At 40.0% G+C, this 25,474-nt stretch overlaps 1 protein-coding gene across 1 annotated transcript in view; it reads left to right on the forward strand.

The window, feature by feature from the left end:
* ERI3 (ERI1 exoribonuclease family member 3) overlaps window positions 1–25,474 on the forward strand; it is a 289,470-nt gene that overhangs the window by 182,774 nt on the left and 81,222 nt on the right. The window contains exon 7 of the mRNA XM_058177046.1: window positions 627–726. Within this exon, the coding sequence (XP_058033029.1) occupies window positions 627–726 (100 nt within the window). The remainder of the gene's footprint in view (window positions 1–626; window positions 727–25,474) is intronic.

Genomic DNA, 25,474 nt, shown 5'->3' on the forward strand with positions numbered 1-25,474 from the left:
TTGCTTGAATAAAGAAAAAACTAAGAAATCAGAAGTGTGTGATCAAGATTTTAGAATTCTGAGGACAACTCAGTCTGGATAAAGGCATTTGTTTCAGCCTCGTAGATTATTGTATTTTTTTTTTAAATAAACACTTTTTTAAAAGACTGTTGTCTACCAATGTGATCTGGTTTTTTTTCTGTTTGTGTGTATAGCATGGAAAGTTCTTGTGTGTAGGAAACACTATTTTAAATACTAGGACAATATTGATGTTGGCAAACAGCACATATAATGTAATTTTTTACCTATTAGTGCAAATAATAAATGTTCATGATTTTGCTGTAGTAGAGAGCAAAACCTGTCATTTTTCATGGTGGCATCTGGGGAAAAAACACCTAGCAACACACCAAGTCAACTTTGTCACTTAAAGGAATATTGAGAATGTTAATTTGTATTTAACAGAAGAGTAATATCAGAATGAGACTACTCAAAATAAAATATTGAAAAGAGAGATGTAATCTTCCAAAAAAATTGACCCAAATATTTGGACTTCATAATGCTGAAGAATGACTGAATCAAATATTTTGATGGTACTGAATCAATGTCTTGCTGTACTATCGTGTTAAAGCATCTTGGTTCTTTTCCAGGCATACAGCTTTGCCATGGGGAGCTGGCCAAAGAATGGGCTGTTAGATATGAACAAAGGACTGAATCTACAGCACATAGGAAGGCCTCACAGTGGGATAGGTAAGAACAAGTCCTTTTTCCCCTCCTATATTCCTGCTCAGTCTCTTTTTGTGTGTTACGATTGGAAGAATACCATGTGTTTGCTCTGATGTAATTCCCAAGGTATGTGGCTGTCAGCTAATGAAATCCAGTTTCCTGTGTGGGTCTCCTATTTTGGATCCCATCTTTGATGTGGGTAATCAAAGAAGAGGCAAGAAGCTAAATCCAGAAGGATAGAGTTGTTTTATGAATGAGAAGGGTTTTTTTTTTAGAACAGTAATTTTAAGCACAGCTGACAATCACACATGCCCTACTTAGTGCCCTTCATTTTTTTTTACCAACCATCACTTCTTCATAAGTCTCTAAAATATTTGAGTCTGGGCTGCATTTGAGATTTTAATACTAACATCTCAGAAGAGCATTTAGTTTCTTTTTCTCCCATTTAGACATTATGTTATGTATAGATTTAAAACCTGAACTGTTCCTATTGGGCATCCTACCAGAGAAATTTAGTAAAGAAAATATATATTTGATTATACATATAATAACTGCATCGAGGATAGTATTTGCGCAAAGATGGCAAGCAGAGAAAATCCCTCAGCGGGGGTAGTAATTGGATTGTGCAGAAATGAAGAGATTGACTTTGACAATTAAAGAAAGAGAGAAATCTGAATACTTTAAGATATGGGGACAATTTTACCATTGGTTAGAGACGATAGATAGATAGATAGATAGATAGATAGATAGATAGATAGATAGATAGATAGATAGATAGATATATGCAAGTTTTGGTGTGTTCAGGTCTAGGGGACGGTGCTTATCTCCGTTTCAAAGCCGAAGAGCCAGCGCTGTCTGAAGACATCTCCGTGGTCATGTGGCTGGCATGACTCAACGCCAAATGCGCACGGAACACTGTTACCTTCCCACCAAAGGTGGTCCCTATTTTTCTACTTGCATTTTTATGTGCTTTCGAACTGCTAGGTTGGCAGAAGCTGGGACAAGTAATGGCAGCTCACTCCATTACGCAGCACTAGGGATTTGAACTGCTGAACTGCCAACCTTTCGATCGACAAGCTACCCACTAAGCCCTTATTTTATATAGAGAGATAGAGATAGAGATAGAGATGGTAACGTAATAAAATAAGGGAGGAAGAAAGAGAGAGAAGATTGATAAATGTATTAATAGTAAAGCAAGAAATGTGGGAGAAATGTTACAATAAATGAAACAATGATATTATGAGATGATTAATATTGGAGGAACAAGAAGAAGACACAAAAGATGTACTCAGATGATACACTGAATGATTGGTTATGTACTGTATGTTTGTTTGTCTATAAAATAATTTTTTTAAAAAAAAGGCATTATGTTATGGAGATCCTGATGTCATGTCAGGTTACCCCTTATGTGGTTCCTTATTTTCTAATCTATATTTTTGTTCAAGGGATAGGTTTGAGCACATTCATGCTGCTCAGTTGTAAGCAAGCTCTTTATTCTTCTGCTGATGCTTCTGAGAGATGTTAGAGGCTTCTGGGGATTTTCAGTTATATGGAAAAAAATTATAAAGACTTCTCTAGCAAATGCACCTACAAATGTGTTTGTCCTATCTACTAGAAGATAGCAGTGTAGGAAATAGTCTTGTGGTATTTATTTAGCAGTAAATGCATACTATGTCCTATTGGTCTTCGGGAAATTTGAGATACGTTAATTGAGTTTTTCCTCATTTGCACCTGTCAAAGTATGTTCTCTCTGTTGTGTTTCTTCCTCTTTTATCAGCTTCTTTCAGCTGTAAATTTACACATGGGCAACAGGAAAAAAAGTCACCTACCACCCAGGCCTGGAGGAAACAGTTTAATATTGTTTCAAGATCCTTACCACTAAACTATCAAATCAATATGAGTTAAGGAGATGAATTATTTAAAGCTCACCAGCTTTTAATTAGCAATCTCCTTCTGAACTATAGATCTGGTTGCATGTTGATGGAATGTACCACTGAAATGCTGCTTCTTTGCTTGGTTATAGGCTCATTTCAGCCATTCATGTAGGCTGGCATTATATAGAAGCCTTTTTACGTTATTATCCAGATCTCCTTCAAACCATTTATCTCCTCTCAGGTGTTTTATAGAAGTGTTTGTAATGGCTTTTCTTACCACACTAAAGCCACAAACATTTCTACAATGCAATCTGTCACTGTCTTTAATTACTTGTACATCTAGCGGACTGTCATTAGCTTTTTTTCCCCTGCTGGAAAGTTGAACACAATGATGGTTATTTTCTCCAATTTTCTTGACTGTCTTTTATTTGTAAAGGATTTTTCTTGTTTATTTTACTTAGCCTAAAGGTGTTTGTGGTGTGAAACACCAGCATATTATCCATGGGTGCACCACACTGAGGTTAGATGTTTCCCTTGTGTCTGATGAGAGCTCAGCAATTAGTCTTAAACCTATAAACCAGATTTTCTTCTTTAAACAAGGAAAAAGACTATATTATTGTGAAAGATGTGCATGCCCCCCTAATGCAACCCAATGTGCAAAAACATTAAACAGTTTTTTTTAAAACAAAACAAAACAAAAACAAACAAAACAAATTTTAGCATAGATTTAAAATGAGCATATCTTCTCTGGAACTAGAAAATTCTTATCTTTTTGTTCCCTGTTTTCCTCCCCCTTATTTGATCACCGTTGCATTCTTGTACTTAAAAATGTTCCTGTTTAGCTTCCAAAATGTTTAAATGTCCCTTCAGTGTTATTTGCTATTAATAGAGTTATGTGATTTTGGCTTATGGTCTTTTAATGAAAAAGTGACTATATTTACTGGAAGCAAAATTAATTTTACATTTTAATTTACATTAAAAATGGGACAATCAGATTTACCTAGAAAGTGATGGAAATTGTTGAATATTTTTTACTGAACCTTATTTTTTGATAGAGGAGAATCATTTTAAATTGAAGGTCATCAATCTTTGGATAATTGTGGTATCTCAATGTAGTAAGTGAAGGCCAAACAGCCTGATACGATGCAGACAGATACCATAGCCTCACTTCAGCAGAAGTTGGCTTTTCAAATTAGGAAGTTGTGGGTGGAACACTTGTTGTGGTATATGAAGGACAGGTAATAACAATCGCGACACCACTGGATGGATAGATATTACTCTAGAATTGCACACTTGTATAAGTTTGGCTTTAAAGAATAATTGAGCATACTGGTGAGGGAGGCAGAGAAAGAAAGATGGAAGAATGAAACAATGAAAGAGAGAAAGAAAGAAAGAAAAAAAGAAAAAAGAAATGAAATCAATCAATCAATCTGTAGGATGAATTGTGGCCAAGAAAAAAAAGATTGTGAACCACAGTTATCCTGAAATATTATTTGATGAGAGAAAGACATTAACAACCTTTGCTATAATTTGTTTTGAGTTTGCAAGAGGATATCTGTATACTACTGGCTCCTATGGACAATCACTCATTCCCCTTCATTTTTTCACAGTGTTTATATGTGTTTATTGATACTTAGAAGGAAGCTGATCAGCCTTATAATTACCCACTATGCTTGATGGGATTAGTCAGCAGTTAAACCTAAAGCACTAAGCACAGTGAAACTAATAGTGTGTGCATGTTTGTGCATGAAGTTTAGTTCAGAGGGGGAAATATCTAATCTCTACCCTCACTTCATTTTCATATTTTGACATAGTCATTTTCAGGTATAGTTTTTGTCTAGAAAATTGTGGTGGAATGAACTGTCCAATTTTGAAGTTGTGTTGGTCTGTCCCATCCCCCATCATTTAAAAAATAATATTTAATAATAAGATTAGATAAGTATTCTTGAAATTTCCCCAACAAAGCTAATCTGAATATGTTGGGTTTTAACGTGAAGAAAGCAAAGCAAGCCCATTAGAAAGGCCAATGATTCCTATATTGATCACATGAAAAATACTGTACATTAGTGAAACATTCTAACGATCCACTTGTTTCATAGATCTTTTGCTAAGTATGAGAAAAAAGTAGTGATTCATATAAGATTTCCCCAGATTTGCTTAACTATCATTCCAAAAGTACTCGCAGCTTATTTTTGCAGTATTTCTACACATCAGTCTGCAGGGTACTACTACTACAGTTGTTTCCCAAATGTTACCGAACATCCTTATGCAGTTGATGATCTTTATGCAGTTAGCAAAGTAAGAGTCCCTTGGGTTCTGTTCATTCTTCTTGCATAGTGGTTCAAAGTTGACATTTCTGACAAATCTCAACAGCACCTTTTCTCTTGGAAGTCATCTTAAATTTTCTAGGCTTTTGGCTTCATGTGATTTCCTGGAAAGGACTTGAAATGACACTGAGTTCTTTTCCTACCTTTCCTTTAAAAAAAAAAAGACATTTGTAGAGTAGGGCTGTGGTCATAGTTGCAAGTGATGACAGCTAATGAATTCCTGAATACCTCAACTATGTACAAGTCAGAATGGTAGCAGATGTTCTTTTGACTACCCCTCTCTGCCCAGAATGGGCAGAGTCTGAAGCAGCCAGGCCCTTCTAGACATCAATGCTCAATGACTGTGAATTCTGATTATTCAGCCATGCTGAAATGTGGGTGGAGGGTTCAGTGTGCCTATTTTTTGCATTTTTCTTCTGTAAGTCTTTCAAAACCTTTCCTCCCTAGCCATCTGTAAATTAGCACTCATATGCCAGGCTAAGTTGCTTAAACTTTTAAGACAGAAGCCATCACTGACTACAGAACTATTTATAGGTGGAAGGGAAAGAGTGTCATCAGGGTGTTTTAAAGCTTGCCAGGGTAATACAGTGCACAGATAGATATACAGGTAGTCATCAAATTATAACAATTCATTTAATGACTGTTCAAAGTTAGAATAGCACTGAAAAAAGTGACCTATCACCGTTTTTCACATTTACAACCATTGCAGCAACCCCTTGGTCACGTGATCAAAATTCGGACGCTTGGCAAGTGGCTCATAGTTACGACAGTTGCAGTGTCTTGGAGTCATATGTTTAGTTTTTGTAACCTTGTGACAAATCAAAGTCAGTGGGAAAGCCAGAGTCACTTAATAACCGTGTTACTAACTTAACGACTGCAATGATTCACTCAACAACTGTGGCAAGAAAGGTCATAAAATGGGGCAAAACTCACTTAACAAATGCCTTATTTAGCAGCATAAATTTTGGGCTCAATTGTGGTCATGAGTCAAGGACTATCTGTACACATTTACAGTATATACATACTCTAGCAATCATCTCCAGTTTGCAAATCAAATTTAGAAACAGAATGTACAAGCCTATCAAGTCAACCCATGGAAATATGTAGCCATATGACAGCCTAATTACATTGCTGATTAAGCCCAGGCAACCTCCCTTAGCTCACGGTAAGCCTCAGAAGACAGCCTACCTATTTGAAAGGGTCAACCACCAATATGGTGTGAGATGTAGGTGATACATCTGTATCCTTCTGGCTCCCCCCTTTCTTTTTTCATTTACTTATTGGAAATCTAGGAAGGTTAGGGTGTTACATTGTTCCAAATCCTGGGCATTAATTAGGCCTGCAAGAAAAGAAGAGGGATTGTGTGTTTTTAACAGGGAGGTTAATGGGATGCTCACAGAGTAGACAGTTTTAATGAGCTTCAACTTGCTGTGCAGTGAGTTTACTCTTGGTGTTAAAAGGGTCATCCTGCAGTAGCTTGATGTGGATTGTCTTCTGGCCCCCAGTGTCAGAGTAGAGCATTTGTCAGAGTCCAGGCAGGGTGCATTTACTTAGTGACAAGATTCTAATTAACTCCTACCAAGCTGTCCATTCACCAACCCCATAGGGAACTGCCAAGGTGCAAACTCTTATCCTTACAAACGCCTCATTCTCTATGGAACATTTGTTTTGGAGAAGCATTGCTTGACTGATACTGGTTTATATGTAATTGATGTTTTAACATGTTATTAGTTTAAAAAATAAATAATCTTAAATGGTCCAGTTAATTTTATGACGTGTAAATAAACAGTACTTTTATAAGAGCAAAAATAACTGTATTTGAACTGAAATTTTTCATTCAGGGAATAAAGTTTTGAAGTACACTAGATATTCCTCCCTCTTTCCCTCTCTCTCCCCCCACATACATAGAAAGAAAGAAAGAAAGAAAGAGAGAAAGAAAGAAAGAAAGAAAGAAAGAAAGAAAGAAAGAAAGAAAGAAAGAAAGAAGGGAAAGAGCACAGTTCTACTGTGGTTATTAAGTAAATCACTCATAATTGTTAAACATGATATCATGTGAGTTCAACTTGGAATTTTATTGCTACTTTCCCCCTTATGTTTGCTTATTGGAAGCCAACTGAAAAGCATGCAGATGGTGACAACATGATCACATGATGCTGCAACAATCACAAACACCTGCCAATTGTGAAAAGCCAATTGCAATCATGTAATCATAACACAACCATCAAAAGTATAAAGACCAGAATAAGATTATCTTAAAATATTGATTATTGTATTTATGGTAGTATCCAGGTATGAATTGTTCTTTATTCATTGCTAATTAATTTTATGAAATCTGTTTCTAAAACTCAAAATAATTTTGTTAAAAAATTAAAAAATTCTGTGTATTTCTGTGCAAAAATTTCTAACTTATATTACAACTATTCTACCTAAGAACATACGAAATCCTCTAAACTATACTTTACTAATACGCCCAATTGCTTCGCTCATCTGTGGTTTTCCATTGCCATATCAAAACCAGAAAACCTTATTTTTCTTTATCTTCCACTATCAAAATTTTCCAAATTTCCAACCTAAGTTTATTGAACAAGATAAACTAAAAGTCTAATATCATATTTTTGCAAGTTACAAATGTTTATGGTTTGGTCTTCATAGAGAATTTAATCCCCTCCTTTTTGAAAAAAAGTACTATGGGAATAGTATACTTCAAAGATTTCTTTCTGTTGCTCAAGTTTTCTTAGAAGGGATTATTTAAAAATGAAGCTGCTGCTCATGGGCTTGGAGATGGTATTCAGGTCATGAGCTTAGATCAGTGGTCCTTAAACTGTTTCACTCAATAACTCGTTTTTCCACTCTCACATAATGTCATTACCACCACAAAAATCCCAGACTCTATTGTTTTACACAAGAATCTCAGCAACAGCATCCCAGACTGGATCCTCAACCCTCAAACACATAATTATAAATTGTTCCATTACCCCCTGGGTACTCCAAAATTATCCCCTTGGGGGTAATTACCTCCACTTTAAGAATCACTGATCATGACAACTAGTCTTCAGTTTCCTTCGTGACCCAAGTCTCTGTATCCTTGACAGCTCTTAAGTGTAAAGGAATTTGGGAGGCTAAATCAAAATGTTACTTGTCCAAACATTTCTCTGAGACAATGTCTCACAGAAACATCAGGATGTTGTTTATATAACAGCGGTCAGTTTAGGATAATCTATCTAGGAAGGGATTCAGTCAAGCTCTACATTTTAGGTTGAAAAGTCTCACTGGTTTGGGAGGGCTTCAAGCATTAACAAATATACAGTGATTAAAGTTGTTCAGCTTCTTCCCGTTATCCTTGCTCTGCATGTAGGTTGCTTTGACAGGAAATCTCATAGCTGAATTACATTTAGTGGTTATATGATTACAGGCTGAATATGGTTGTTCTCTCATGTCTCTGGGCATTCATGTAATTTTTCCCAATATTTTTTTTCCCTCTTGTGTTATATGGTTCCAGAAGGGAGGCCTTGGTTAACCATGGGATCTACGGTGGTATGAAGATCTTGGGTGAAGAATGGGATTATTCTACTCTCTGAGAATAGATCCCTTCAGAATTCTTCATAACCTAAAATATCATGGCCAAATTCATGTCACCAGTTTCAGCGGGGGAAAAAAGTGGTAAACTGCTCGTCAGGCAACTAAAATAATGATGAACTGCTATCTGTGGCCAAAAGAGGCCTTGCTACTTGTGTAATGCTGGATTACAGAACAAAGGAAGTTGTCAAGACAGCTCCTTCCAAAAATCACTGCTACAGATGTCTGCAACTACTTTGCAATTTCTCTATTTGATATTTTGCATATTAAGGAACATCTTTGATTAATGTCCCATCATCTTTTTGATTTGCTGTGAATGCCCTTTGTGCTCATGTGATAATGACAAGAATGGACAGAGCTGAGGTGCTGTCCTAAACCAGCTTTGTGAAAAGGGGGCAAACTCTCTTACAGTTGAAAGAAAAGGGCCAAGGGCTCCAGAGTTAAATAATTAAAAGAGACTAAAACAAAAATCAAGAGAAATGTCATTAAATGAGCAGTGTCATTTTGAATTAGTGCTGCTAAAGGTCAGGCAGCTCAAAACAGGTGGAGCGGATGTTCTGTGAGGGAGACAATATGGCCTACATTTCTGGCAAGGAGGAGTTTCCGTCCTGGACACTATAAAAAGCTTTTGGAAGCAGAGAGGTGCTTTGCACAACTAATGTTAGCCTGGGAGTGGAGTGGGTTGTGGCAAGATACAGGCCGAATGTCTGTCAGGGTCCAATCAGTGATATGATTCTAATTAACTACCATGAGAGGTGTCACAGTGGGAAAGCTGGGAAGCACCGCCACGCTTTTAGAAAGAGAGAAAAGCAGTGTGACAGTCCTTTTTCTGTATGTGCTCTCTTCCCTCTGAGTGGGAGTGTGTGTAAAGCTAATTAGGATGTCTGGGCTGGCTGGGAACCTTGAGCTGGTGCTCTTGTGCTTTCAATCATTTAAGTTTTCAAAATCCCTCTGATGGGACTCAGTGGCACAGTGGATTATTGTGCGCAAAAGTGACAGAACACTCTTGCCAATGTTCAGCCCTTTTGAGCAGAGATTCAGTGCTTCCTTTTTCCTGGTGGCAGCAGGGGGTATGTTCTTATCACTGCTGTTCCATTCCTGAGCATGTTACAATGGAGAAGGTCCTTCAACTCTTTTCCTGTAGTTAGCAAACAAATGTGGGGGGGGGGGATGAAGAGACAGTTTGTTTGGGTATTTGTGTTGACTGCTTGCTTTTGTTGTAGTTTGCTACCTACACAGCAAGGTCAATAGGCCTAATAATATTGTGGCTAAGGTAGAGAGGATGGAATCAAAAAAGTTGTGTTTAGGCATTGCAGATTATTCCCTACTGTAGGGAGTCTATGCAAAATACCGGGAGTATCAATGCGGCCATGTACTGCCTTCGTGCTATCTTCGGTGTAGCTCATTTCTTTAATGCTAAAGGGACGGGTTGGGATGAACACTTCAGGGGAGCCATCGCTAGGTATAGGGTTTGAGTTGAATCATATGATTTCAAATTCAAAGACGTATATATGGTAACTGTATGGAGCTATAGTAGAATGATACTTTCACAGTAGCTGAAATTTTCCTCTTAAATGTCAGATGTTTTAATTATGATGCTATTTGAGTAAGTCTTGGGGCTCTCTTCCTTGGCATTATGCATCTACTTTTTATATTATATTTCTGCCTATTCTAAAATATTTATTTTGAGGAAAACTGTGGTCTCATCCTCAGCTTTTCCCTGGGAAATGCAGTCAGTTAATCTGTTAGGCTAATTTTTTTTTTAAAAGCCTAAAATTGATAAATGGTTTTGATGTGAATATAAAACAGCCTCCCCCAAACATACACAGATCACATCTTCTGACTGATATTAGGAGAATGGTACCCCTGGATTAATAATAGTTTTTTAAATTGAATCTGCACCATATTGCTGTACTTACTGAAGGTAAGAACTGCAGTAGTACCAATGCATTCTAAAAGGACAGAGCCATAGTGGATATAGAGGATTGTTTTGGAAACAGCATCACCATATTCAGAGAAACACACAAAGAAGTAATGTATTCATAAGTATTTTCATAGAAGAAGTTGACTATCCAAACTTTATCTATGGGGATCCTCAGTCATCCCAGTCATGGTTGTCCCACAGGTGCTTTTTCAAAAGGCAACGTGACTTCTTGTTTTCCCTTGAAGTCGTTTCTCTTCTCATCCAAGAAGCTTCTTCATTTCTTCTTCAAAACTGAAGAAGCTTCTTGGATGAAAAGAGAAACATCTTCAAGGAAAAACAAGAAAGTCCAGTTGCCTTTTGAAAAAGCACTTTTGGGATATGCAAACTTTGTAATTCCTCCTAACCAGACTTTGGGCACCTGTGTTATGGAATGGCCTTGTTTTTGTGTCTAGAGAGAATATGGGCAAAGATGGGCTTTTAAAAATCCTAACTCTCTAGCAATCTTCAGTGAGAAACTATTAAAAACAGAAAGCACACAATTTCAATTTAATAACTTTCCCTTTCTATGAGTTCCATGACAGGACCCCCCTCTAAGTCTGTACAAGAATCTCTAAGAACAAGGTAATTAGGATGCCTCTGAGCTATGACCCTCAGCAGAGTCCTTGGCTTAATCTTTTTTCTTCCTTAAAGACATCTGTAACTACAATCTTTGTTTCTTTCCCTAACTCCCCCAACCCCCCCCCCTCCAACCTTGTCTGTCTCCATATCTCCTGTCAAACCTCTGCAGAGGTAAATGACAAAGAAATCAGAAAGAGAGATCAATGCAGTCCAAATTAGCACTCGGAGATAGACTGTGCTGGAGATGTCAGAGCCTGACCCCTGTTGATCCTGCAGCCTCCGCTGGTGATATTATGCAAATTGCATCCATCTGGCAAAGCTGGTTCAGAGAAGTAAGGATGCTGGGTGAGCAGAGAGGGAACCAAATAGGAGGTGTTTTGAAGGTCTGATTATTGTTGCATTTGGATAGTGTTGGGAGAGCAGGGGTGACAGAAAATGAGAATGCATGAAATTAATTCGTCTCCAGGATGCCTAAGAACCAAACTCTATATGGGAGTTACATAAACTTCATTTTGATTTAACTTTTATTTTATTCTTTATTATCTGCTTTTAGCAAAAAACAGCCGCAAAACCAATCACCATTCCACCATCACCGCTGTAGTCTTGTTTAATCAATATTTACAAGTCATCATTACTACTGGCAGCAGTTTTGAGTAGAGAAGAAGAAAATGGAAGTGACTTGCCCCCCACCCATCAGCCCCGAAAAAACATTCTGCTTCCTGATTCCAACTAAAATAAGAAGAGATAATAAAAACTCAAATTATGATGATCGCCTTATTAAGAAGTCTGAAAATACAGTCAGATTGTCTTTTAATGAGAAAAATATGGCTGTTAGTTAGTGAAGGAGGAGGGACTAGACCTAGTTTCAAGATCTGTACTTTTCTGCATCAAAAAGGAACTGGCTGCTTTATTTCAAAATTCTGCTCCTCAACCTGATATTAAAAATAGGCTTTGAGTAGCCAGACAATTCTCTTTAACTTCATACTTTCACTCCTTCTTTTATCTCTAGGGAAAAAAAGGCTGGGTTGGAGAAAAATGAGTTTCCTTCCTTTGGGGCTGGTAGTGTTGATGGTAATAGTAAGCTGTTTCTTGCTATCCGGAGTGTGCTTGCAAAAATGTGCTCTTTTGAGCTCTTTTCTCTCATGAATTGCCTAATGAGCACTTATTGTCATAGTGGGTTGTTAAATAGTTCGCTGTGCTAAATGGGTATAGGCTCTCCTCTGTTTGAAGTTAGTATTAGAAATTACCAAAGGATGAACAGTCATCAAAGTATTCTAGATTTTAATGTTAAAATATAACCTGTTGAAAATGAATTACATTATCCTATCTCTGTATTGTGATGTTTTACCTCTTTAGGTATTTAGCAGTGTTCATGTCAATATGTATACTGTGAGATTTCCATCCAATTTTGTTTAAGGATTTGAGGCCCAGAGAAGCATTGGTTATTCCTATCTCCCTTTATTATCTCTGCTGTAGAACGAATAAAGGAAAAGTTGAAAACCCAGGCTCCGAGATATAGCCTTCTTTCTTCAGGATTACGCATACTTTACAAATGCATTTTAATGTATCCTAAATGATGTACCTTTGTTATGCTTTCCTTTGCCTTTCAGTTCCAGTTCTTATGAGAGGCAGTGTAGTACTCAGAGTCAGAAAAATGTCATTAAATCGGAACATGCTTAGATGAATTAGATTGATAACCTTGGGACAACCTACTGATGCTAGTTCCTCATTGACTATATGGGAAGTTACAAGGGTGTTACAGGATTATGAAAAGATAATAAGCAAATCTGCTTATCTCTTGATAGTGCTGCAATTTAGTTTAGCAAAATGGGGGAAGAAGTTACTATAATAGCAAAGAAGTTGCAAGTTATTATTTATACTTAATAATTCCTGTAACTATATTTTTATAGATTAAAAATCACTTTCCTAAAGATTCTGTGTATGGTAAGTCATATGTCAACATAAACAAGAATTAAGTTAGCAAAAATGTATTGAGCAATTCCCCTTTAAATGATTATTTAAATAATAATGTGTTAGGCTCATGAACAAAATTACCAATCACAGATTGAGAGGTTGAAATGTTGAACTACATGCATAGTTTTAAAAAACGGATTATTGAAATATGCGTAGTAATTTATATAGAGCATTTATGAAATTTGTAAAAATAAAGTATTTGTAAAGTTCTTCAGAATGTATACAGAGCTTATTATTGTCTTATTTTAACGCCTACTTTTAAGGGGAACCCTCTGATATTGACTACTGTTTATGCTCAGAACAAAGTTATGCTAGATTAAAAACATGAAGCTGTTGTATGCATTCATGGTCAAACTAAGGTTTTCTTTTAATCTTTTAAACTCATTTATACTCTCTTCACCTGTTTGTTTGCTTGCTTCTGTTTTCTCCATATGACCTTTGCTACCATAATCTCTGGGTGACATTTCTAGTATGTGCTACCCATATGCGTATTCAAGGACTAGAAAACCTTACGTGACAGAAGCTGCTTCATCCCCTCTGACCTCTCTACGGGATTCCTGTTTTCTTGGAGAATCAGAATAGTTCTGCCAGTTTGTGAAGCTATCTGGAGTTTTAAATCATTGGTAACATTCCACAGCAGAAACCAAACTTGGCAACAAGAGTGTTTGACCTGAGTCAATCAGTTTTTCCCTACTATCATTAAGATCTAACAAAGTCTCTGTTCAGGGTTGTGCTGACCGATATATTCCTTCCTGACTTCTCTCTCTTGCAGCCTCAACTCAGTTCCTTCTTGCTTAAAACCAAAGTGTTGTGCTAATTGGCTTTAAGACTCACTGCCCTATGTCCTAGGTAGTCTGTGTAAAAATAATGAACTTGGAGTGTTTTTAGTAGCTGATCACAACTGTATTAGTCCCTAAATGCTAACAAAAGACTGACAAGGTGGGTCAGGTAGAGTCTCTTATTGGAGTAGCTTTTGTTGAAAGGTGACACAAGCTTTAAATTATCACAGAACTCTTTTGGTGGTCTGAGAAAGTTTCCCAATTTTTCAACTTACAAACATGAGAGCAGGTAAATTTCAGGGACCTGAATAAATTAATGTAAAATCTGATAGCCTGAGCATAGCCATTGTGCATCTTGATTTTCGTACTAGAACTAAATACAAGCTGTTGTTTAAAACAACAGATTTTAAGTTCAGTTGTGTTATTTCTGTATCATAAGAAGCTAATTTTATGGAGCACAGGAGTGAAAAATGTATGTGATAACATTTGCACATAGTTACTGTTGATTCCTGAACAAAAGCAGAGGAGAGAAAGAAAAGCATTCCCAACCTCTATTTATTCATGGCTATTTTAAAATATTTGTAAAAGTTTGGCAGCAAATTTTTACCTAGAAGCACATGACATCTTTCTTGCGTTTTATATGGGGTTCCCACCTACTGTGTATCTGAAAAGCAAGAGTAATCCATTTAACTAACCTACTTAATTAATTCGATGGAATGTCTAACAGACCCTGGGAACGTGGAGAAGCCAGGCCTACAAAAAAGATTCTTTAGGCTAGTGGAAGGGGGAAATGTGAGAAACGGCCTTGGAGTAACCACCTTAATTGTGCTATATATAATGTCTTTGTATATCTTACTTTGGAGAATTGTTTGGACTGACTTTTATGATCCTCTTACATTATTCTGCTAGTATTAAAATATTTAATGAAATCAGGGTGCAATTAGGAAAGTGGGGAAAAAAAGGCTTGTTGCAAATCCCTATTTCTGACTTACCATCTTCAACTCAAAAACTAGGTAACTGGATTCTTTGCAATACTGAGACCTGGATAGTTTCCCCACTCCTACATGAAGCCAAGGTCATCCTCCAAAACTAGGTCAGATATTACTATGCTATAATTACACTGAAGAAACAGGTTACAAGGAGTATCATCTCTGTGTCCCTCTTATTCTAATGTCCGTTACAATCACAGTCAGTCAATTAAATAGTGAATAATGTTCAAGTTGAATAAATAACAGTGAGGAACTTAAAAATATATATGATTCCATATATAGCTTGATGGGATCTGGGCTGTCCACAGTTAACCAGGAAAAAGAATTACATTGGATAGCTAAATAAAGATGCTGACCCTGTGCGTGGCAGCTATGAAAAGGATGAATTCCATGCTAGAGATCAATAGGAAATAAAATTTCTAGTATTCTAGGCCCTTACACAAAACTGGAATATCTGGATGCCATGTTTGAAAAAAGATAAAATATATTAGAGCTGGAAAAAGTACAGAAAGGGCTAACCAAATTAATGGGGGACAGATACCTTCCTTACAAGAAAATATTGGAATATTTGTATGCTTCAGTTCAGAAAAAAAGATGACCAAGGAAGATATGATCAGAGTCTGTAAAGTCAAGCATGACATATAGAAATTGGGCAGAGAAAAGCATACCCTGTTTCTCAGAATACGAGGGCCAAAAAGCATCCAATAAAGCTGAATGGGAGGAGATTTAGAGGAGACAAAAAAGGGACATCTTTGCATAGCCCTTAATTAACATAATGATCTTGCATCCTCTTTTAGAGGATTTGATAAATTTATGGAAAATAAGCGTCAAGGTTTATTACACTTGAAGAGTAAGTGTAACCAGTTGTGCACATGCACACGCATATGCATATGTACACACATTTGGAATTGTATAACACAAAAACATATATTGAGAGGGAAATGTCCATGTTCAGTTTGCACTGCACTGATTTTTGTCTGTAATTATTTTTCTCTCTATTGTTCTTGTTTGGGAAAGCTGACTTAAATCCAGAATTGTTTTCTTTTGAGAAAATAAAGGAATTTTTGAGACTAAATTTAGCAAGATGGGGTCCTAGACAGCACATTGTAGAGAAAATTACTATTTTATTTATCTGCTAAACAAATTTTTACATGCATATTCATTACTTGATGTGGGTAATATATGATGATTTTTGCAGTGCAAAAGTATAATGGAAGAACAAATAGAAAAAATACATACAATCATAACACTTAAACATTGGAGAGTATGGAGAAATTCTCACCTCAAGCTTTATATCATTGAATAGTGAGTAATTTAATGCTCTTCATTGCTTGATGCTGCTTATATGCATAAAACAGTCTTCAGTAGTGTACAGTGTTCCAAGAACTGATTTTCTGGCGTAGTGCATGCTTCATAAGACAGGCACTTGATTAAAATTTGCTTTTCTTAAAAATAGACACACCACATAATTCTTTTTTTTAAAAGTATCACCAATAACTGACTAAATCGGCTTTACTTTTATTGTCTAGCATCTTCATTTCTATCCATAAGAATATTATCAGTGCTGAAGCTGGTTTTTAAGCTGCATGTTTTTTGGGGGAGGAAATTGCTATTTGTTGGTCCTCAATGTTAGACAAAGTGGGAGCCATTACATGTAATGGGAAAAAAGCATTCTGTTAGCATTTTTCTAGTTAAAGCAAGCAGTTTGCATATGGTGTGCTTTTAATACAGATGGGAAAAGTATTCTTACTATACTCTGTTACTAGCCTCCCTAATGCATTTCTGACACATTTGAATGCCTACTCCTGGATTACAACCTGCTTTTGAAAGTTATCATAAAGCAAAACTGGAAACACATAACATATACGTGAATATCCATGTTTTATCAACAAAACTGACAGTGAATAGAGAATAGTACACTAATCAATTAATACCAGATAAGATTCTGATTTCAAATTGAGCCATAAGCCCTTAAAGGATTAATTAGCAGCTTTAATGTCCTTCCCTTCTTCTTCCTTTTTTTTTCTAGAATTACAGGCAGTTTGATCATATGCAAAGCAAGAATTTGTCTTTGTAGAAATAGAAATATACTCCTAAAGAATAAATATATAGCCCAGTACTTTGTGGGGAAGTTTAACTCACCTTTGGAAAAGATGTCCTAAATAAGAACAATTATTTTGGTTGTGTAGTATATTGTTATATACCTACTTTTATGGGAACAAAGTAAGTAAACAAAGTTCTGCTATAAGCATCAGATACAAGCAGCTAGAGATATTTTTAGGTGTACATGATTCCCAACTCCATTTCCATCCCAATACCTGTCAAACCCTTTCTATATATAACTGCACTGATAGAGATTTTAGGTTTGTGGACTTTAGGGGAGAAATGGCAAACTGAAGATAGCAGAATGAAAAGCCAGCAAGTAGAATGGCTCTTTGTAATTCCTCTCCAGACAAGGAGAAAACTTGATATTGCCCATAAGTGCTCCACATGAGGACACTGCAAGATAGCTGTCTCATGAGGGAATAAGCGTCTTTCTGAAAAAGCAGTTGGCACCTTCAGAAGTACGCTCAGTTCTCATCAGTGGTGAAATCTGAACCAGTTTACTTCCGTTTTGCTGGCTGCACATGTATGCTACACGTGCACGTACATTGTGCAGCACACACCAAATACAAGGTGCGCATGTGCACAGTGCACGTCAAAAGAAGGCATGGGTTAAGTAGAACAGTGCATGAGGGTGGTGGTCAGCTATGGCGTGCAATTTTTTTTTTACTTTTAAAAGCATTTTTTTTACAATCTCTTCAGCCAAAAAGGTTGTTAAAAATGCTTTTAAAAGTAAAAAAAAAAGGCTCTGACGATTGTGCGGCTCAGCTGTGATCATCAGAGCCTTTTTTAATCGTTTAAAAGCATTTTTTAACAACATTTTTGGCCGAAGAGGTTGTAGAAAAATGCTAAAAAGTAAAAAAACAAAACAAAAAACTGATGATCAGGCAATTCTCCAGACAGGTGGGAAAACGGCAGTCAGGCATGGGTTAACTCTTGTGTCAAGCTTGTAGGACCGAGTCTTTAATTTGTTTCAAGCCCCGCCTTATCCTGTTGTCTCTCCAGTTTTTTACTCGGTCCCAAGCTGGACCAACGTGTCTTCCTGAGCTCCTAAGTTAGCTCTAGCTTTAGTTTTAATTTGTGCTTTTATTTAATCAAGTTTTCAGCGTTATTACAATATTTACAAAGGATTCAGATTTCAATCGGCAAAAGGAGAGCAGCAGAAGCTATTATCTTGCCGGCTGGCAGATTCATTCCTCAGCAACCTCCCGGGGCTCAGAGAGGTTTGCTTAGCTTCCCAACTCTGCAAAGGGGGCGGAGTTTTTCTGCAAGCTGCGTTTCACAGCCTTTGCTGAGCAGCTAAACGCGCACCGAGAGATCTATTACAGCCCTTATCTTTCCGATCTCAGCTGCAGCTGCGGAGAACAGTTTGGCTGACGCTACAGAACCCTCCTCACGCAAGTATACCACCGGCTGGTGAAATCGTGGGGAAGTAGAGTGGGGCCTCTTACTTGAGCTTTTGCCTCTGAGGCCACAAGGGCAGTTTATATTGGTGCGATCTCTCGAACGGCTAATTTTGGCGAAAAGACTCCGGCGCCATTTTGGAGGCAATTAAAGTTCTTTAGCCGGTCGCCATATTGGGAAGCGATTCTTACTAAGCTTTTGCCTGCTTATTCCTGAGGATTATTAAAAATGAGCAAAAGACCAATAAAGAAAGAAATATCACCTCCGGGTTCCTGAGGATGTCCCAGGAGGGAACATCAGCCCTACAGGCAGATCTTCCAAAAGTAAGGGATCTGAACTCAAATCCAAACCCACGGTGGAGGAAAGGAGGAGACATAAGGCATTAGAAAAGGCAGTCTCAAGGCCCAGCACCAGGCCTCTCTCACTTCCAGACCTCAGTCCACTGTGAGTACTACTCCTTCACGGGAGGAGGAACAGTCCCCCCACAGGGCAGCATCTGTTACCTCTTTACCTCCTAATTGGTCACCAGATCAACCAACTACAGGATCTACTCCAGTCCCTATAGATGGGGCCCCATTGTTTCAGACTATGCCAGAAACTGATATAAGACCAAGCCAACATTCTAATACCAGGAGCCCATTCAAACAGCGCCCATTCCAATCCTATCCAGGGCCAGGGGCTTACAGCTTCCTCCGAGTTTGGGATTCTCATTGCTGATGCAATTCGATCCAGCTTCAGGCAATGTTATCAGCAGGAGTCTAGGCCTCAAGCTCCTCCAGCCAGATCTCATCAGGAACATCTAGGTTCTGAAGACATCATGTCAGAACACGGTCAGACGGTATCTCCTGACCATTCAGATCAAGAATATTTGTCAGAGGGAGAGATCCCTAGGGATGAGGCCCTTTCAGAAGATGAAGGCTTAGATCTTGAACAACCAGCCTTCATTGGATTATTTAATCCTCAAGTCTTTAAATCACTATTACATAAGGCCCAAATGACCACCCGATTGGGAGAAGTGGCCACAACTAGAATTAGTAGGGAGAAAGGGGATGATCCCTCTACTACTTTATTTTCTGAACCAGCAATAACGGCAGACGCTGTACCGTCCCCCAAACTATTTACAGATGTGGTTCAACGACAATGGGGAGTCCCAGGTTCTGGACCTTTTCCAAACAGCCTAGACAAACGCTTATATAATATGACTTCTGAAATGTCCAACCTCCTACAGGTACCGGCAGTAGACAATCCTATAGTCTCTCTTTCTGCCACCTCCCACATAACGGGACCCCCAGAGGAATATCTTCGTCCTGAAGATAAAAGGGCTGAAAAGGTTCTAATAAAAGGGCATCAGGCGGCAGCTTGGTCAGTGAAGGCGGCTGCTTCAGCATCCTTTTTCAACAGAGCAACCATCATTTGGTTGAAGCAATTACAAGCAAGGACAAACCCAGCAGATACAAGATCCCACCAGGACCTTAACAAGATCATTGCAGCACTGGAATACTCGGCAGATGCCACACTCAATGCCGCTCGCTTCGCATCCAAGGCCATAGGGTCTTCTATCACTTCACGCAGGCTCCTTTGGCTTCATAATTGGCAGGCAGATGTCAAAACAAATGGAGACTAGCCTCATCACCCTTTTCAGGAGAAAATTGTTTGGGAATCACTTGAACCCCTCTTGATTGAAACAAAAGATAAGCGGAAGATTCTTCCATCATTGTCCAGGCGCTCTGACGTTCGCTCAACTCCTTATTCTCGTCATCAGTCCTTTCGGGGTTCCGATTCCAGCTTCTACCAGCCACGTCAACACAGACCTTTTCAACCCAGAGCTCCTTTCAGCAGGACAATCAGGTCAGAACACCTTACAAGATTTCTTCCAGAAAGCCCTTCCGTGGGGGTAGGGAAGGGCTCCCGTAGATCTAAGTAATTCACTCTTCCCTCCCATTGGCGGACGCCTGTCCTTTTCTCCGCCCACTGGGAATCTACTATTTCGGATGCTTGGGTTCTACAGACTATTAGGGAAGGTCTCTTTTAGAATTCACCTCTATTCCCCTAGGTTTTTATTCCTTGTCCCATTTCTCACGACAGTCATAACTGCTATCATGGAAGAGGCCATTACTCATCTCTCCAATATCAAAGCTATTCAACAGGTTCCACAGTCTCATCAGGGCAAGGGTTTTACTCTAGACTTTTGTAGTAGCTAAACCCTCGGGGATGGAGGCAATTCTGGACCTTAAATCCTTAAATAAATACATTGCTTATTGAAAATTTAAGATGCAGTCCTTACATTCTATTTTAGAAGCCATTCACCCAGAGGATTTCATGGCTTCAATAGACCTAACAGAAGCTTATCTTCATGTTCTTATTGCCCGAGGACATAGAAAATACCTCCGTTTCTGTTACAATGGCCAACATTTTCAATATAGGGCCCTTCCGTTTGGTTTATCTTCAGCCCCTAGAGTGTTCTCCAAAGTCATGGGAGCCTTAATTGGTCACATTCGCACTCATCCCATCCGTATCCAATTCTACCTGGATGATATTATCATCATGTCCCGATCTGAGCCCTTGGCTCATCGGGACCTAAATACCACTATTCATATACTACAGGAACATGGCTTTTCCATAAATTGGGCCAAAAGCCACCTCTCACCTTCCAACATTATCTTACACCTGGGAGCTATCATAGATTCCAAACAGTCATTAGTATTCCTCTCCCAGGATCGCCAGAATAGTCTCAAGGATCTGGTCAGACAGATCATTTATTCCCGATCCAGTCCTTGAAATCTCTTTCCCAACTATTGGGAAGATGGTTTCCACTTTTGGAATTGTACCCTGGTCTCGCTTACACAGCAGGGAACTACAATGGACCTTGCTCCCGTATCAACGAAGAGGCCAGTCCACATCACTAACAAGAATTGCCTTCTACCAAAGACACTGACATCACTCCAGTGGTGGCTATCAGACGCTCTGTCCAAGGGCAGTCGATTCAGAGAACCCAACAGAATTGTCCTTACGACAGATGCCAGTCTCACAGGATGGGGAGCCCACCTGGGTCCAAATATGGCACAAGGCTTATGGTCAGCACAGGAACGCAAACTCAATATAAACCTTCTAGAACTAAGAGCAATCCACAAGGCCCTTCTCCACTTCCACGACTTAGTGAAGGGTCAGGACATTCTTGTGCTCACAGACAACACAACAGCAAAAGCCCATATAAACAGATGGGGAGGCACACATTCAAGAACCCTCATGACAGAGACACTGAACCTCGGCCACTGGGCCGAATTCAACCTTCTCTCGCTTCGAGCTTCCCATATTTCAGGCACAGCAAATGTTCGGGCGGATGCCCTCAGTCGCCAGCAAATAGATCAAGCGGAGTGGAAACTAGATCCAGCTCTCTTTCAAAAGATTTCCCTTCGATTTGGTCTTCCCAAGGTGGATCTATTTGCAACTCCCTCAAATCATCAACTACCCAGATTCTTCGCCAGGTTCCCGTCCCCAGGAGCGGAAGCGGTCGATGCGCTAAGATCACCATGGCCACCGGAACTGCTTTATGCGTTCCCTCCGCTTCCATTAATTCCCAAAGTAATCAGAAAACTCCTGGAAGAGAAGGCCGAACTAATCCTAGTGGCTCCTCATTGGCCTCGGAGACCTTGGTTTATGGACCTCAAAGCTCTTTCAGTGACAACACCTTGGCGCATACCAGACAATCAGATTGCTCTCAGTCAGGCGTTCTCATCCATCCAGAACCTCAGTGGTTACAACTCACCGCCTGGCGATTGAGCGGGACATCTTAGCGGTCTCAACATTCCCCAGACGCAGTACCGACAATTCAGGCGGCACGACGACCATCCACGGCGCATATACCAATTCACTTGGAAAGCTTTCGATGTGGTGCTCAAAGAGGTCCATTTCACCTAGGGATCCTGACCTATCTCACATCATTGGTTTCCTACAAGAGGGCCTGACGTCAGGTCTCTCTCTAACACCCTCCGACGCCAAGTCGCAGCTCTTTCCTCGGTGCTTACCTTCAGCTCATCAGAGTCCCTGGCAAAGGATCCAGTCATCAGATTGTTTTGAGGGAGCCTCTAACCTGCATCCTCCTACTATTCACAGGTACCCATCCTGGAACCTTAATAAAGTTCTTAATACATTAATGAGAGCGCCATTTGAACCACTCCGAGAGGCTTCTTTACGACTCTTGACTTTCAAGGTGACTTTCCTTATTGCCATAACTTCAGCTCGCCGATTTCAGAATTGGCAGCGCCTCAACACGCAAAGACCTTTGCATTTTCACCTCGATAGGGTAGTTCTGCGTCTCGACCCAACCTTTGTTCCAAAAGTTAATTCACTATTTCATCGTTCTCAGGAACTGATTCTCCCAAATTTCTGTCCCGCACCCAGACATCAAAGGAACATGAATGGCATACGTTGGATGTCCAAGAGCCTTAAAGATATACTTACATCGCATTTCTCCATTTCAGAAACGGAAGCTCTCCTTGTTTCCTTCCAACCTTCTTCGTTAGGCTCCAAAGTTTCAGGACCTACCATTGGCAGATGGATACGGGCCACCATAGCCATGACATACGATTTGCAATCTCTTCCTCGGCCAAAGAACATCACAGCACACTCCACGAGGAGTGCCTCCACTTCGGCAGCTTGGGCGACCCAGGCGCCCTTAGGGGAAGGATGCAGGGCGGCAACCTGGTCTTCACCGTCGCCTTTCATCAGACACTATAAACTCGATACCTATGCATCGGCAGAAGCCTCCTTCGGTAGACGAGTTTTGCAAAGTGTACACGACAACCCATGACTCATCGGCCTATCTTCACCCTCCCGGACAATCACCTAGCTTTGGTATGTCCCATGCCTGACTGCCGTTTTCCCACCTGTCTGGAGAATGGACGTTGGTCTTACCTGAGACGTCCTTTCTCAGCAAGGAGGAAAACGGCAGTCAGCCCCACCCTTCTGGGGCGATGTTTATCCATGGGGGCGTACATTAATTGTTTGTCATTTCAGGAAGACACGAGAGTCTGAGCAGCTTCCTCGCCAAAAACTGGAGAGACAACAGGATAAGGCGGGGCTTGAAACAAATTAAAGACTCGGTCCTACAAGCTTGACACAAGAGTTAACCCATGCCTGACTGCGTTTTCCTCCTTGCTGAGAAAGGACGTCTCAGGTAAGACCAACGTCCACTCAGCTGGGATCGTCAGAGCCTTATTTTTACATTTTAAAAGCATTCTTTTTAACAACCTCTTTGGAGGAATAGGTTGTAAAAAATGCTTTTAAAAGTAAAAAAAAAAAGGCTCTGACAATCACGCAGCTCAGCTGGGCATGGGCGGGAGTTGGGGGGAGGGATTTTTGCTACCAGTTCTCCGAACTACCCGCTGCCATCGCTACTCGATCAGAAAATCCAGTCTGAACCAGGAACATTTCACCCCTGGTTCTCATCCATCCAGAACCTCAGTGGTTACAACTCACCGTCTGGCGATTGAGCGGGACATCTTAGCGGGTCTCAACATTCCCCCAGACGCAGTACCGACAATTCAGGCGGCACGACGACCATCCACGAAGCGCATATACCAATTCACTTGGAAAGCTTTCTCGATGTGGTGCTCAAAGAGGTCCATTTCACCTAGGAATCCTGACCTATCTCACATCATTGGTTTCCTACAAGAGGGCCTGACGTCAGGTCTCTCTCCTAACACCCTCCGACGCCAAGTCGCAGCTCTTTCCTCGGTGCTTACCTTCAGCTCATCAGAGTCCCTGGCAAAGGATCCAGTCATCAGATTGTTTTTGAGGGGAGCCTCTAACCTGCATCCTCCTACTATTCACAGGTACCCATCCTGGAACCTTAATAAAGTTCTTAATACATTAATGAGAGCGCCATTTGAACCACTCCGAGAGGCTTCTTTACGACTCTTGACTTTCAAGGTGGCTTTCCTTATTGCCATAACTTCAGCTCGCCGCATTTCAGAATTGGCAGCGCTCTCAACACGCAAAGACCTTTGCATTTTTCACCTCGATAGGGTAGTTCTGCGTCTCGACCCAACCTTTGTTCCAAAAGTTAATTCACTATTTCATCGTTCTCAGGAACTGATTCTCCCAAATTTCTGTCCCGTACCCAGACATCAAAAGGAACATGAATGGCATACGTTGGATGTCCGAAGAGCCTTAAAGATATACTTACATCGTACTTCTCCATTTCAGAAACGGAAGCTCTCCTTGTTTCCTTCCAACCTTCTTCGTTAGGCTCCAAAGTTTCGGGACCTACCATTGGCAGATGGATACGGGCCACCATAGCCATGACATACGATTTACAATCTCTTCCTCGGCCAAAGAACATCACAGCACACTCCACGAGGAGTGCCTCCACTTCGGCAGCTTGGGCGACCCAGGCGCCCTTAGAGGAAGTATGGAGGGCGGCAACTTGGTCTTCACCGTCGCCCTTCATCAGACACTATAAACTCGATACCTATGCATCGGCAGAAGCCTCCTTCGTAGACGAGTTTTGCAAAGTGTACACGACAACCCATGACTCATCGGCCTATCTTCACCCTCCCGGACAATCACCTAGCTTTGGTATGTGCCATGCCTGACTGCCGTTTTCCCACCTGTCTGGAGAATGGACGTTGGTCTTACCTGAGACGCCCTTTCTCAGCAAGGAGGAAAACGGCAGTCAGCCCCACCCTTCTGGGGCCGATGTTTATCCATGGGGGGGGGGCGTACATTAATTGTTTGTCATTTCAGGAAGACACGTAGAGTCTGAGCAGCTTCCTCGCCAAAAACTGGAGAGACAACAGGATAAGGCGGGGCTTGAAACAAATTAAAGACTCGGTCCTACAAGCTTGACACAAGAGTTAACCCATGCCTGACTGCCGTTTTCCTCCTTGCTGAGAAAGGACGTCTCAGGTAAGACCAACGTCCACTCAGCTGGGATCGTCAGAGCCTTATTTTACCTTTTAAAAGCATTTTTTACAACCTATTTGGCTGAATAGGTTGTAAAAAAATGCTTTTAAAAGTAAAAAAATAAAAAAGGCTCTGACAATCACGTGGCTCAGCTGGGCATGGGCGGGAGTTGGGGGGAGGGATTTTTGCTACCAGTTCTCCGAACTACCCGCTGCCATCGCTACTCGATCAGAAAATCCAGTCTGAACCAGGAACATTTCACCCCTGGTTCTCATACTTCCGTTTCTAATCTCTTTTG

This window comes from Ahaetulla prasina, chromosome 3, assembly GCF_028640845.1.
Source record: "Ahaetulla prasina isolate Xishuangbanna chromosome 3, ASM2864084v1, whole genome shotgun sequence".
NCBI classification, from domain to species: Eukaryota; Metazoa; Chordata; class Lepidosauria; order Squamata; family Colubridae; genus Ahaetulla; species Ahaetulla prasina.